This window comes from Echeneis naucrates, chromosome 3 (genome assembly GCF_900963305.1).
Source record: "Echeneis naucrates chromosome 3, fEcheNa1.1, whole genome shotgun sequence".
In the NCBI taxonomy this organism is placed as follows: Eukaryota; Metazoa; Chordata; class Actinopteri; order Carangiformes; family Echeneidae; genus Echeneis; species Echeneis naucrates.
The window spans coordinates 16,555,284-16,571,634 of record NC_042513.1 but is presented as its reverse complement, the minus strand read 5'-3'; the positions used below and the strand labels follow the sequence as shown (position 1 = coordinate 16,571,634).

The 16,351-nt window shown below is 40.1% G+C and overlaps 1 protein-coding gene across 6 annotated transcripts in view; it reads right to left on the bottom strand.

The window, feature by feature from the left end:
* Positions 1-16,351, bottom strand: part of phkb (phosphorylase kinase, beta) — an 89,017-nt gene that overhangs the window by 49,518 nt on the left and 23,148 nt on the right. For all 6 annotated transcript variants that reach the window (XM_029497614.1, XM_029497615.1, XM_029497613.1 and 3 more), the window contains 5 exons: positions 15,985-16,065; positions 11,809-11,924; positions 7,357-7,420; positions 4,218-4,313; positions 1,946-2,143 (listed from right to left, as the gene is read on the bottom strand). In XM_029497614.1, the coding sequence (XP_029353474.1) occupies positions 1,946-2,143; positions 4,218-4,313; positions 7,357-7,420; positions 11,809-11,924; positions 15,985-16,065 (555 nt within the window). The remainder of the gene's footprint in view (positions 1-1,945; positions 2,144-4,217; positions 4,314-7,356; positions 7,421-11,808; positions 11,925-15,984; positions 16,066-16,351) is intronic.

Sequence of the window (16,351 nt, the reverse complement as noted above, 5' to 3'; positions counted from 1 at the left end):
ACTTTCTGGTTCTTTTGTGGATAATGTAAGCAAAAAGTCCAGGTGGACAACAAGAATCCTCAGTGACAAAGGGTTCATGGAAGACAAAACAAAAATGACATCCTAACACTTTAAAAACACACACACACATAAGAGAGCTGCTTCCACTATCACCAGGTAGATAGGCTTCTTTAAAAAGATAAATTCTACCCTGTGTGAATATGCAGGTGTGCAGGGCCTCAAACTGTGTTTCACCAGTGATAAGAAGCAATGGCAGGGATCAGATGGTGAGAGAAGGGAAAGACAGGAGGGATACAGCAGTAGAGGATGAGGCATATTTAGAGAGGGGAGAGAGCATAAGAGATAAATAAGCCACCCAATAAAGCCTGTGCTTTTTGGCACATTGAGGCTGTAAACAGGAAAGGATCCCTGGCCTTTTGTGCTTGAGCAACTCGACTGATTGGTAAAACTGTCTATCACACAGGCTGCTGCTCTTTGTCAATGGTACAGACAGGGACCACAGGGGTCCACCATGCTGCGAACCTTCCCCTAAGCACCAACAAAAACTTGACTCCACATCTTCTGCGAGGGAGGTCTACCTGTGTCACCATGTCAGGCACTCCTCTGGCCTTTCACTACCCTGCAGCCTGCCTTATTGTTACTGTTTTGAATTCTGTGTTTCCTTTTGTTTGAATATTCTTTACAGAAAACTGTAATGGTCTCTAATATAAAGTAAATTGTATTATAATTCACCCCCTGGCAAGGTTTGAGCATATGGAACTGGATACGATTCACCCCCAGAAAAAAAAAAAAAAAGCACTAAGCGAAGGCATAGTCTATCAAACCACTTAAAAAATGAAAACATTTGCAACTTAAATCTTTACACTTCCTTTATCACAGAGCTTTTACTAAATTGTAATTTGAATATAAAAAAAAAAACAAAACTAAGTTCTCATACTAATTTCAAGGAAGTGACATTTTATTTTCCATCAGTTATCACAGTTGCTACAGGGAGTATTCAGACCTTTATTTCTGTCCTTCACTCTGCAGGTAATTTTTTTTAAAGTGGGCCGCAATGCCTCAAATTTACTAATTTTGTCATTATGGGTTTTTGAGTGTAGACTGACAGGCACAGATGACAGTTTTATTCATTTACAATGAAATATATAACTATTAAATGTTTAAAGGGTAAATGAGTCTGAAGACCTCTGAAGCTACTTTAGTGTGTTGAGTTCAGCCTGCACTAAGTGACCTGTTGGTATCAATCACACTTGGCTCTAGGTTTTTGCTTGAAGATGTCCGCTGATGCTTGCTCTGCCTCTCTTAGCTCTTCCTTAGCCAGGAAGTTAGCTCTGTAGGTAATGCAATGGTTTGCTTAGCATTAAGTCCAGTCACTGATTCACTCACAGTTCGCTCACTGAGCTCATTCTGAAGTAACTGTCATTTAACCAAGATCAGAGGGAATGCAGAAAAGGACAATGAATGTACAGCCATTCACAGATATACATATGTACGCGCACACACACTGTCAAGGACTCACACTTTAGGGTGAAATACCTGAATGATTAAAACACTTGAAATGGGAGAGGATAAGTCACAAGCAGATCTCTTAGCATTATCATAAAAGGATAATAACTTTGCAGGCTTATGCCTGGACCAGACTTGTTTAAAAAAATAAAAAATAATAATAATAAATTCAAATGTCATACTCAATTTCAAGTTGAACTTTTTTTTTTTAAGTTTTATACATCTTGTATCCTTGGCTTGTGGTCGTCTGCAATAAACTGCAGTTACACTTTGAAACCTTTTATTTTTATTTTAAATCTCAATCGCAGACCACTCACTACGTTATGACAAGTTGTTTTTGTTGAAATTTCTCTAAGGTCATTGTGTGCAGAAATAAGAAGTTCCTCCTTTTTTGTTTGGCATATTTGGCATTGAAAAATCAGTGGAAGAAAGCACCAACCTTAATTTCAGCAGGTTTGTAGTAGCGACGATTCTTGTCTTCATTAATGGTGCGGTAGCCGTCACGGAAGAACCGTTTGAAGCCATATTTGCCCCGTAGTTTGCGAACCACCTTGCTTAGGGTCTGACTGCACAGAACATCATCATCTACTGCAAAGGCAGGATAGCTGATGGTTGGAAGCAAGGCAGCATCTGTGTTCTGTGGGAAAACAGATTTACTTTACATGAAAAACTAGCACTAGTCCTAATTTCATCTTTTACTGAGATGAAAAAGCATTTCTTAATGATTTTTATTTTTACAGTATATGAAGTGCGATAAAACAAGATTTGAATGACAATAACTTAAATTCCTCTCAGCACAAACATCATAATTCTCAAAGCAATTAAAGAATGTAATTAAATCCTCAATATAGTTACTGATGTGCACTTGATTGTGTAGCTGTCATATTCAAAATCAACCACTGTGATCAAATTTTAGTGTCATTTGGAATGAATACTGTAATTAGGTTTGCCACAGCATTATGAGTGGGCATCTAATACTTGAAATTTTGTTTGTTTTACTCCATTAAGAAACGGAAATAAACTATCAAGCCCCAGCTTCACAGCAAACCACTTTTCAAGGTTTATTAACAAACAGAAGATTGTTCAAAAAAGACATTTTCCCATATCCCGTGTAGGCTCTGCTGTTAAAGTTCCTCTGTGACAGGGACATCAATTAACCAGTTTGTCACACAACTGAAAGAGTTTGGCTCATCTCTGTGATGCCACTATCATGTGTTGTACTATAATCTTTTTTTTTTTTTTTTTTTTAATCTGCACAGCGATTTCAACAGTTGGCAAAGAAGCCAACAGCTGCTGTCCACTTGAATCCCATCTTATTCTTTGACTTCTTGTTGCAACCCAGATCTACGTGTTAACTCCGCAGCTGTGGCTACAAAAGGATATCAGCTTGCAGAACGCATTCAATGTGGACGCTGAAATGGTCTTGAATCGAATTTTCCATTCCAATTTTTTCCAGGTTTCAGATATTGTATTGATAATTTTGTTATCTTTACATTGTCCTGCAGTGTGTTGGTCTCTCACTCCTGACTACACTCACTCCTTCCTGCTCTTTAGCATCAGTCTCTGGGGCTATAATGCCATTCTGGTCTAGTTCTCTGTTTAGATTCATTAACTGTACACACTGCTGGTAGCTGTTCTAAAACATTCAGGACACTGAGATAGAGAGGGAGAGAGAGACAGATGGATGTGATCGTTTAAATGTTTGCTCGTAGTGGGGTGAAAGCAATAGTTTTTCACTCTTCATTCCATTCCCATCCTCCCCACCCCCCGACTCCAGTCTTTTTCAGCTTTGCCTCCCTGCAGCTCTGCAGCCACAATCTCACCTCTTCTTCTCAACACTGAGCCAACACAAGCACATGTATGGATCATGAAATGAATGCAGAATCGCATTATTATATTATAAACTGACAAAATTATCTTAAGTGTAAGGTTTGGTTGATACATGCAATTAACCTTTTAGGTCTTTAGGATATGAGGGGCAGACTTCTATTGCAGTCTCTGATCGGTAGATAAGGAAAGAGAGAGAGGGAAACACGTGTGACAGAGGACTTGTACAATTAACTGGAGATCCCCTGATAAGCTATGAGCCGACATTTAGCAGTGAGTCACATTTTTAAAACAAGACAAACAGTCTATTGCCATGTTAGTGGCTCTTTTAGGTTGGAGATTTGGATTACCTGTGAAGATCAGTTTGCTAATATGTGCACGATGACCATATTAAGATTCTTATTAGGAGGTACCATGTTTACCATGACCCTCCAATTAGTTTAACATGACAGCAAGCAAAAGCTAATTGGCACTAAACAATGTATTGCTGAAGCTAATAGGAATGCCTTAGTTTAGCAGGTATTAGATCTGATATACCTGGTGACAGTTTTACAAGAATATTCAAGATTGCTTAAGTTGTTTCAATGTTTAGATGATCTATCTGATAGCTATTAACTAACCTAACCTTAACCTTGTGGTGATTTAGAGTCAGTCTGCAAAGTCAGTTGGAGTAATGTAATTGTGTGGGAAAAATTCCATGTTTCACTGTTGTTTGATGAAATGGATCAATATGAATTGACATTCATGTACAAATGCATTTTTTGTGACTCATTAAACTCATCCCTTGTACAGTATTCATGACCACTAGTGTCGCTGGTTACACTTTTTTATAGGCTGAGCCATTCATTTGTAACTTTGCTGGGTGGAAAGTTAGGTGGACTCACGTGGGAGCGAGACTCTCGGGGCAGAAGGGAGCAGAGGGTTTGTCTGTTTCTGTTGTGAGCATCCAGATCCACAAATATCACCGACCACGAACAGCCCTGCAGGGAAAAACAAATACACAGACATCATCCAGAGACACCTGAACTGTTCACCTTTCACACACATCATAGAATTTCAACACACAAATGCACATTGATGCACATAAAGACCTCTTACATTTATCAGAAAAGACAGACAGTAAAATGGCTTAAAGCCCACGTTAAAGCCCCCACCATCACACCTCCGCACATCAAAACACACTTTCACTGCAAAACCAGGCTGATATTTTTAGGTTGCATATGTTTTTGAAGCACAGTGTGGGAGTGCTTGAACAGGAGTCAGTTGAGAGTCATCTTATCACTTAAAAAGTCCCCATGTACAAAAACAAAGTGCTGCTACAACAATGCACCCTGTCTGTCCAATGCACTCCTACACATCTGGGAGAGTAGTTCATGTTTACTTGCAGGTGACCATACCTTCATCCCTCCATCTGTAGTGCTTACATAAGACCAACTGAGTCACTTCTGCAACCTGCTAAGCAGTTTCTAATGTAAGTCAGATGCATTATGCATGAAAATTGCAAGTTTCCTCCAAAAACAGGACTAGTCAGGGCTTTTAGTCAAATCAGCAAGCTTTTCAGTGGCAGTGTGCACAGTGCAGTGGATTACTGGTCTCCAATTTAGGCAGCTGTGTGACATGTCAGTGAAATGACCCTCTCAGGGAAACCTCTTCGTTTGTGATGGCAGCAGAGTGCCGCAGCCACGGATATGCATTCTTTAGACACTGGATCATTAAGCAGTCTAAAATGTATTTTTAATCAAATTAAAAATGAATAATTAGCACAGCAAACATATGAACCTGAGCAAAATGGTTGAGATGGCCACTTGTGGCAAAAATGTACTGTGATTCGCCTCCATTAAGGAAGCAAATTATGGCATAAATTAAATCAATGAATGGCAGAAAGAATAAAGAGAATTGATAGTGAAGTGTTTATGGTTCTTCACATGGCCTAATTTGGTACCATTAATCCTCCTCTTTTGATTTTCTTCTTAGTATTCAAACAAGTGTACACAGCATTTTGGTTCACTTCAATTTGGAAACAAACCTCCCTTTATGACTGGATTGAGATTAAATGAGTCAAAGTGACTTTTCAACAGCATTCTGTTCAGTGAGGCTTTGAAACCAAAAAAGAAGAGTAAATAAGAGTCAGATTGATTTTGAAAACTCCACAGGCCACAGGCCACAGGAAGCTACCTGAAAACTGAAACCCACTGGGGACACACATTTCAACATGGTGCAAGAGATGGAAGAGAGGTACAGAAAACCATGAAAGGATTAAATGTAGATGTCATTAATTGATAAGAACAGTATGACCCGCAATCATTGATAACTAACACCAAAAAAATTAAAATAAAAAATCCATTATGAAACAAAAGACAGTGATATTCTCATGTATGCATCTTGCTATTCCTTGTTGCCTCATTTGTCTCTTTAACCTACTCTAAAGATTTAGTCTTGCCTCTCTATTATGAAAATGTGACTCTATAAAATTAGTCAATTACAGGCCACTGTAATCTATGCCAGAGAGCAATCAATGTCACTGCTATTATTCTGGCCTAATAATAAAGGCAGAAAGAGAGTAAAATATATAATATTGCTTTCAAAGACTACAATGGTAGGTAGTACATCAACTTGACACCACTTCATGTGGAATGACACGCATGAGTGAAATTCAAAGATTTGTGAAATCAAAAGAAAACTAAACTTCTGAGAATACACACACACACACACACACACACACACACACACACACACACACACACACGTTAGGTTTTTGTCTGCTCCACTGCTCTTAGCTGCTTGGTGTGAATTAGGTGACAATCCCTAGATAGAAAGTGGAACCTATTTGGATTTGATTGTCCAACCCTGTGTAAACAGCTCTGTGAATTTAATGACTGTCTTTAAAGTTGAAGGATCCTCCTCTTGGCCAGCTCAATTTTATCCACCCAGTTCAATTTGTCACACCGCAAAGCTGCTATCTTTGCATCCGTTGAGAGGGACTCACAAGGGATCGCGTCAAAATGAAAACTTCATGCTCCAAACTGGCCGCCGCCTTTATCATTTACCTAGGACAAAGATGAAGTATGAAACACCGTCTGCAGCCAGTGTAAAATGTGATAGCACAGCTCTCAATGTACTAACTGTTCCAGTTAGACGGGTTGTGGGGCAGTCACATTTGGTATTGGAAGGATGAGTGTCAGCGGGGAAATCAAGATTGATAGAGATTTACAAGCAACTGAATAGCTTGTAGAACTTCCATTCCCACAAAGACACAGGAAACTGGGGGAGACACATACACAATCACCACACACATGCCACACACAGCATGGATCATAAAGCAGCCACCTATATAAACTGATTCATTCAACAAAACTGAGCTGGTTGACATAATCTATCTCAGGCTTGGTTAAATCCTGTTTTTCGCAGCCCATCAGAAGCGAAATACAAACAGCGACTTTACTATACTCGTTTCCTTATGGGCTTATACAGTGATCAGATTAACACTCCCACTTCAGATGCTTTAGAGGGCTGGAGGAGCCACCTAAGGCTAACACCCAAGAAGAGAAAAATTAAAGAAAAGATCAAGAAATTGTAATAATAGGAGTGTTGGGAGGCTTCATTTTCCATCATTCCACCATTAGCAAGTGTAATTAATATCCCAGTTTTTTTTGTGAATCATGGAGGCAAGAAGTAAAGACACATATCGACTAACAAATAAAAAAGAGTGTGCGACATTGTAAGGGAAACCTGGAAACATCAACTGTGGCCAAGGTCTGCAGATGCACAACACAACTTTTCTGAGTCAAACACAAACATGCTACAATAATCTGATGGTCAAAAATCCTCTTGGACAAACAGCGTTCCATCAATGACAGCAGCACTAAATACATCAATGAAATGCGTTTCACATAATTAATGATGATTGTGCAGCGCACATGAGAAACATATCTCACTTATGTATGGAGATCTGAATTAAAAACTAGGCTGTCCAGGGAAAAGGGAAAAAGAAAACGAGGGAGGAGGACGGAATGATTCAAATACCTGGTTTCCAAACAAGTTGAATCCATTGATGGCCTCCAAAGCAGCTTTAGCCAGACCCACAGAGCTGCAAAGATAAGAAAAATGGTATTACAGGCAATGAGCAGATTTCACTGACAGCTACTCAAAATGGGGCAGATGTAAAACGGATTGAATAGAATGGCAACAAAGGAGCGGTTATGATGAGGGAAGCAGCAATACAAATAGCGAACAGTGTCATTGAATTGTCAAAAGCCAAAAAAAAACAAAAAAAAAAAACAACCAAACCAAAGACAAAGAGCACTCAGAAACACTTTTTAATCTTTAAGGGCTCTCTGTCAGGATTCAATCAAGCTAAAGGCCCCTAACATTATGATCTACTGCAGATAGATGGCTCTTTGATGGGGGAAAAAGAAAAAAACACCAAACTTGAATTTCACACTTGCTGGCTACTGTGATTGCAATGCAGACTAAATGTGAATCAATTTCACTGTCATTTTGTTTGCCTTTCTACCCTGCCAAGATTTCCCTTAGGGAAAAAAGGAGAGGAGGCAATAAATAAATAATAATAAAAATAAAAAAAAACTGCAGGGAACCGCAGTGACTGGCAGTAGATCTGCTGACATATCAAAATGTGTTCAATACCATAAGTGGAGCTCAAATTGATGCTTAAAATACAGAGGATGGTGGCTAATTCAGGCTGGAAAACGGAACTCTTTGTAAAAAATGCTAAAAACTGAATTCTCAAAAAATAAAAAATAAAAAATAAAAAATCTTTCCTTCCTCCATTATTGTAGTTTCCTCCTTGTTTTGGTGCTTACTGCGCATGTGTATGTTCCAGAACCGGCTCTGTGGTGATGTCAGGAAGTCCCGCATACAAAATTGAGGCAGACAGCCTGTGGATTTTTTTTTTATTGATTTTGGGACATTTTAAATCCATTCTGAATCACAGTAATTAAGAATCGCAATTATTACATGAATCAATTTTTTGGCACTCCCCTAGTGGTGATGAGCCTACTGACAATTATTATGTGAATCTGTATCTTCCTTCAGATTAACAGTGAGTCTCAGCTCATTGTTTAGCTCTCTGTGTCACAACTTTACTGTCTTGTTACACAATGACGGCAAAAAAGCTCAAATGCCTGTGTTTGCCAATCTGTATGTACATATTTCCCTAAAGAATGGACATGCTTTCATAAAATTATTGATGAGCAGAACGGCAGAATAGTGGTTAGCGTTGTTGCCCCACAACACTAAGGTTGCAGGTTTGGTTCCTGGCCTGGGGACTTTCTGTGTGGATTTCGCATGTTCTCCCTGTCTGTCTCTGTGTGTTGGCCCTGAGATGGACTGGTGGCCTGTCCAGGGTGTACCCAACCTTGCCCAATGTCAGCTGGGATTGGCGCCAGCACCCCCTGCAAACCGGAAACTGATAAGCAGTAAAAGATGAGTGATTGAGTGAGTCTTTTTGTATGGCCCAGAACCAAATGCCCAATGCTTGGAGAATGGGTTAGAGAGCCTCTCGGCTGGCCTGGGAACAAATACCAAAGGATCCCCTTGGGGGAGGAGGTGTCCAGGAAGAGGAAAATCTGGGCTTGTCTGCTTAGACTGCTCCCTGTGCGACCTGGCCCAGGAGCAAGCAGTAGAAGGAGGATGGATGGATGTTAAGAGCATCTTTAAGGTTTTAAATCTGGAATCTGAGGAAAGACAGGGCTTTATCCTTTTCTAATGCAGGAACTTCTGTAATTCAAACTCACTAATGATGAGAATGTCGCACCAGCAAGTTTTTGAGGCTTTGCCATAGAAAATGAAGTCTTCATAACTCCAGCATACATAGTCCAATCAGGTCCTCATTTACCACACAGCATCAAATCCTACAACAAGTTAAACAGATGTTATATTAAACTTATTCTTATCAACATTTTGGAAATCGTTTTTGTGTTCATTGAGATATTGTTGAAAATGTAGGGGGCATACTCATTTACGCTGCACACTGTAACTCAACAAACTTGAGATAGTCCAAGTTATCCTAATGCTCATGACATAACATATGCTGTTTAAAATAAATAATCTGCCATCTCGCTATTTGGCTGAGTGTGGTGATAAAATGAATCATTTGATTTAATATGGACAAATGAACGCTCTGTCAAATGAGCACATCCTTTCCTGTTCATTTCACCTGAGTCCTTTTCTTGCCCACTGGCACTCTGGGAGTACAGATGACTGCTCAATTGATCATTTACACCAGTCTTGTCTACATGAAACAGTCCTGAATCTACCACTGCCACTATTTGCATACAGCATTTTCATTGGTATTATGCCACAACACGTATTAGCTATTTCACTAATTGTGGAAATCAAGAGCATTACACATGTGGGGGGTTGTACAAGAAACAAGACTGCTTCTTCACAACTATTCTTCAGGATGTTTTGGCAAGAGCCTTGGATTGGTGGAGAAAGAGAGAGGGAAAAAAAACAAAAACAAAACAACCAATGGCAGAACTTCAGGACTTCAATTCAATATCAATAACCTAAAGGAGAAGAGGGAGGCCCAGCCGACCTTGGATGATAAATCAGTTTGGAGCGTGTAATAAAAATGCACTGCGGTCTGTGCTCACCTGCTAGGGGTAGTGCTGTTTTAACATCTGGACCAAAATCCTTCATGTCACAGTTTCAATGAGTCACATGTTAAATTAAATTTTAACTTACTATAACTGTTACTATAACTTCCTCACTGATAGAGGTAATAACCAGTACATGAAGTTTGACATTCAAGATAAGAAACAATGCAACAGTTTTTTAAACTACTGTGAACAAGACAATTTTATGAAGATATAAAAAGAAGAACTAAACCATCTACATCAGAACTTTAATAAAACGCAATACTGAATAACATATACACACAATAAATCGAATGCATTTTTCCAACCCTTGTCGGTATAATTGTCACACTCTTTAAAGGTTATTAGTATTTGTGCAGCTAATTTCACAAAGTTGCTTGTCACCTTATGCTGCCTTGTCAGACCTCAAATCTGAACACTGAACACTCATCTGGTCTTTTTTTTTTTGTTTTGTTTTAATGGAAAAGGCTTGGAAGAACCATGGCTCTTCCCAGAGTGGGCTGCCCTGACTAATTGAGCAATAAGGGGAGAAGGGCCATGATAAAAGAGGTGACCATGAACCTAATGGGCACTATGAGTTCTGAAATCCTATGTGGAGACAGGAGAAGCTTCCAGAAGGGTCTGATCTGGGCTTTATAGGAGTGGCCAGATGGAAGCTACACTGCAGTGGAAGACACTTGAAAGCTACTTGGAGTGTAGTAAACTGTGGGGAACATGAAATGTTATGCACAAGCATCATGTTTAGACAATATCAAGCACTGTTCATTATCAGATAACGGTGGTGGAAGTAGCATGCTGTGGGGATGTTTTTCAGGGCTGCATTAACTGCAATAGATATATATTTTGATTGGGGTGCTGTCAATTTGGAGAAACAGATTACATTTTTGAGGACAAATGAACCTCAGGCAACCCTACGTCAAAGAACTATCACTTTAATGAAAACCTTTTCCAGATTGCTCAGGACCTCAGATTGGGTCAAGACGAAGCAGTAACTTATGAACAAGTCTGTGAATGTCCTTGAGATGTCCAGCCCTGATGTGAGTAAAATTCTAGACCTCCAAAGAGACCTGAAAATGGCCATATTTAAAGTGTTTCAGTGGATCTGCAGAGAGCAATAGCAGAAAATCCCCATTCTCCAGATTTTCAAAGCATATTGCATCAAACTCAGGACTCCAGATTGTAGTCACTGCCCAAGGTGATTCAACTAACTACTGAGAAAATGCTGGTGGTGATATTTCATTTTCAAAAATCTGTGTTCTTTTCATAATGGGGTCTATTGTGGAGATCTATGACATGAGGTTGGCACAAGGTCGCAACAGGAGGTCTATAAAGTGAGGGGATGTGATTACTTTCAAATGCACTGTAATAACGTAATCACTGCATCCATCTCTGTGCCATCCAGACCTTTTTTTAATTTCCTGTTTATCTGTCTTGCTTCCATCCACATCTCGCTGACCTCCAATACTTGTTGAACTGGCTTTTATATGAATATATGACTAGCCATTCACACCCCACCCACTCTACACTGGCATGGGAAACAGAAGCCATGAAAGGCTGACACACAGCAGTGAAATTTACTGTAACACAGTCGGTTCTGAAAGTGTAATCTATAAAGCTGTGAGTAGATATACTGGGAGTCTGTTTTAATTTATTTTTTGTACATACAGACACCAGTATATATACTGCGTTAATCCATCTGGCAACAGGGATTTCAGAGAACAAAGAAATAAAGCAGAAGCTCAGAGTTCCTTCAGAGAGGCTGGGTATCAGCATTTGGAGGTAAATATCAGAATAGTTTCAACTCCAATATGTACAGTCATCTTTACAAATTTTGTATGTTGCTGAACAATTGACTGACCTGGAATGCAGCTCGGTGCTTCCATTGTTGTACTTGCTGCCTCGCTCCCACATGCCATAGTCGGGGACCCTGTAGGCTCGCTCGACGCAGAACACCAGGTTCTGGATGAAGGAAACCTGCACACAGAAAACATACATCAAACATAATAAGGCCATAAAAGCATATGAATAAGGCTCTCACTGATGCAGCCCTGCAGGGAGGAAACATGTTTGCACACTGAGGCACACAAGTCAAACAATTCATAATTTACCCTGCAACTATGCATAATCATTCTTTCTACCAAATATAAACTGATCGGGCATACCATCATGACCATCTGCCTAATATTGCACTGGGATTCCTTCTTCTGCCAAAACAGCCCTGACCTGTCGAGGCATGGTCTCCACTAGACCCCTGAAGGTGTGCTGAGGTATCTGACACCAAGATGCTTGCTACAGATCCTTTAAGTCCTGTAAGTTCTGAGGTGGGGTCTCCTTGGATTGGACTTGTTTGTCTAGCACATCCACAGATGGCCAACTGGACTAAGATCTGGAGAATTTAGAGGCCTAGTCAACATTTAGAACTCACTGTTGTGCTGCTCCAACCATTCCTGAACCATTTTTGCATTGTGGCGTGGCACATAATCTTGCTGAAAGAGGTCACAGCAATCAGCGTACACCGTTTCCATGAGAGGATGTACAAGGTCTGGAACAATGCTTAGGTAGGTGCTACTTCTCAATGTAACGTCCATATGGAGGACCCAAGGTTTTCCAGCAGAAGATTGATCACACTGCCTCCTGATCTGTGGCTATGCAGCCCCATATGAAACAGACTGTGATTCTTTGTGTATTCTTACACCTTTCTATCAGCACCAGCATTAACTTCTTCATCAATTTCAGCAACAGTAGCCTGTCTGTTGGATCAGACCACACAGGCCTATGGGGTTAGAATAGTCTCATAATGAAGGAACTCTCGCAGGGCTTTTCACGAATGCACATGCTTTGTTTCGTATTTGTATTTCAGACTCACGACTTCTTATATTTCTCCACACTTAAACCCATCGCATGGAGAGACTTAATCAACCTCAAAATTACATTCGTGAAGTCCAAAATACAACTGAAAAACAAAGCATGTGCATCCGTGAGTCCAAAATACAACTACAAAACAAAGCAATGTGCAATCATAAAAAGCACGATGAGATTCATTATGAGGCCAGCCTTCATTTCCCAAGTGCATCAATGGGCCTTGACCCATGACCCTGTTTCCACTTCACCACTGTTCCTTCCTTGGACCACTTTTCATAGATCCTGATCTTCAGACCAGGAACATCCCACAAGAGCTGCAGTTTTAGAGCTACTATGACCCAGTAGTGCAGCCATCACAATTTGGCCATTGTCACAATCACTGCTTCAAATTCATCAACTCTGAGAACAACATGTTCACTTGCCAAACACAAACCTACATGCCTATATCTCACCCACTAACAGGTGCCATGATGAAGAGATGATTATTCACCTGGTCATAATGTTTTGATCAGTGTATATGCATATGCAATAATGGATGACCTTTAATCCTGATCTGGATTCATATCGGATTCATGTAACTCCCTAATTACAACGGTTAGCAAAAAAGAGGTGATTCTTGATCCCTGCTCAAGGTGAAACTCACCCTGCATACATAGACAATGAGTGGTTAAGTAGTGAAATATGTAAAGCTATAGCTCTACTGCCCTGTCAAATAGACTGAGTGGATACACATCACAACTTCCATTTATAGGAGCATTTTAATTATCAGTACATCACCCTTTCATTACAGACTCTAAGAACGCAGCAGCAGTGTCCTTGATTTCATGCCCCCCCATCATCCCCCCCGCAAAAAAAAGAAAAGAAAAGAAAAAATAGTGGCCTCATAATTTTATAGTCGTGATTAGTAATGTTAGAGAGCTTCTCATATCTATCATCTAACCTGCACTGGCATTGGCGGAAAACCCAGTGAGACACATGTCAAAATCAATAGGCACATCCAGAGAAAACTAAAAGGGAGAGACATAAAATGTGTGATGACTTAAAGGCCTTGAATCATTAAAAAGACTTGAAAGTAGCAGTGTATGTGTGTGTGTGTGTGTGTGTGTTCTTGACTGATGGGAGATTTAATCTAAAATGACAAAGCAGGGGAGGGAAAAAGAGAGGGAGAGAGAGATGGGGAGAAGCAGATAGAACCTGTGTAAGTACTTAAATAGGCCAGTCTGTGAAGAAGGGCAGGGAAAGAGGGAGCAAAGCAGAAGAGGCTGCGAAGGAGAGAGAGAGAAAGGTATGTGCTTGTTCTCTTATTTGGGGTCTTATGAGTGAGGTGATTAACAAGGGGAACGTTTTAGTATCTTAATAGTATCTTAATGAATGTTATTGCCCAACGGCCAAACAAGCCTCTGCATCTCCTGCTCCATGACCATCCCTGTCTCTCCAACTTTTTTTTTAAGGAGCTTGCAAACATGAGCACATTTGCAGAAGCATACTACATTTTTGCTGTTACCCATGTGCCAGCAGCTCCCTGACTGTGAAAGAAAATAAATGCACACTCCTGTAACACAGACTGAGATACACACAATCTAATGAGATGCTCCATTTCATGCTGCATGAAACTGAAAATGGCATCTGGAAGGAGGTCGATAGTGCATCTTCTCAGAGGACATGCAGCAGCCTTTCTATACCACCTCATGGAAAGGGAGGGAAAAAAAAAGTACTGCAATGCAGCTTCCAGCTCACTCAAGGAAACACCAATGGACTTCACAAGCAGTGGCAGCAAACAACAAGCTAATAAACGCAGCTGTAATAATGTGATTAGTTCAAATGAAAAACATGTCAAACTGTGTTCAGCCGAGAACACAAATCACAAGTCCTTTAGCTCAGTGAATGTGATGTTTGTTAATACATGAATAAGGGTGGTGGGGTGCTGGGGGGGGCAGAGTAGGGAGGTGGCAGACCTCTTCAGTTTGAATTACACAACCTAATAAGCACTGTTTAAACATGCAAATTAAGGCTGAAGCACAAACAGGACTCCTCTCATGAAAGAGTATCATTGTCAGTTTCTTTGCAATCAGGAGGGAGAAGTGGAGAAAAATAAAAACGGCATTCTGGGGCAGCTCTGTAAAGAAAGTGACAACCGTGATCAGTAATTGGTGACTACAATGTTGGCCACGTCCTCACTCTAAAGATAGGCTTGATCTCATAGCCAGATTCTTTTACAACACAACTTTTACTGCTGTATGGCAGTAAGTAAAGATGTGAATGAGCAGCTCATAAGAACTAACACAACTAATGAGGGGCCAAATACTGCTGTGGGCTAAATAATAAAAACACTGTGTGTTAACTAAGCCAAACAGCCACACCGCTTTGCCTTTGTATTCGGAGCCAAACATAAAGAAGACAAAGAGTGACAGCAGATAGATACAATAAAATTAAGGGAAAACTGTTCAAAGAAGCATCTCAGTGAGTCTGGATAGCTTGGCGTTCAGCCAAATAAGATGTTACTGGGTTGATTCCCTGAGAGGACATTTAAGTCCTTCGTGGAAACCATCTAAACGTGCCCCTGTTGAAAGTCAATGGAGCATCTTAGCAAAAATATAAATGTGAGCTGGGCCATAAAAGTGAGATACTACCTCCTGATCCTGCATGAGTGTCGGCTCTTAAATATCTGTGGGGGATTTAGGGCAGGTCTAACTGGATTTAGAAACCTCTGGATGTTTCTTTATAGCACTGAACTGAATACTCAGGAGCCACATCATATAATTTTATATGGGTGAATTTCATTAGGTCCACTATTTATTTTAGAACAAACGATTGGAATGAAGTGATTCGTGGGAGAAATTTAAAATTTCACCTACTTCAGGCACTAAAATGAAAGTCAGCGGGTACGATTTAAAAACAGATGGGGCAGGGCATAGTGGGGCGTCCAGTGATCTCAAAGATCTCTCAACATGCATCCTGACACAGATAGAGTGAATGACATACCATGAAAAAAATTGTATTAAATTAAAATAAATAGATTCAGCACAGGAAACAATAAGAGAAAAAGTACATATCCATCTGTCTGCTGCTAGGTGAACCAAACAGAAAATATCAGACCAATCAAAGGGACAGTGCGTAAACCCTCAGTGCTCAGAATCGATCACCACAGCAGTCATTTTAGTGAGCTGTTTACCTCATCAGTGTTGTAAATGATTTGCAGACCAGAGCAGATCATCTCCACCAGGTACAGCAGAAACAGGGAAAGAGCGTCGATCTGCAGAGGGAAGAAGAGAGTGGATGACACAATGTTAAGAAAATTACTATCATTTATGCACCTTGATATTTTTCAATACCGCTGCCTTTGCTTTCCTACATGCTTTCTATTTAGCTATTACATCCTTGGCACCGAACTGCAGTTATCAATAATGCACTTTACATCATGGTAAATTTGATGGAAAAGAAATAACAGTCAAGAAATAAATGGATACACAGTAAATGTTTTTCACAGGCAAGTAACATTATAGGATGATCTTGACTTTCTATCTTCCTCCCTTGATGCA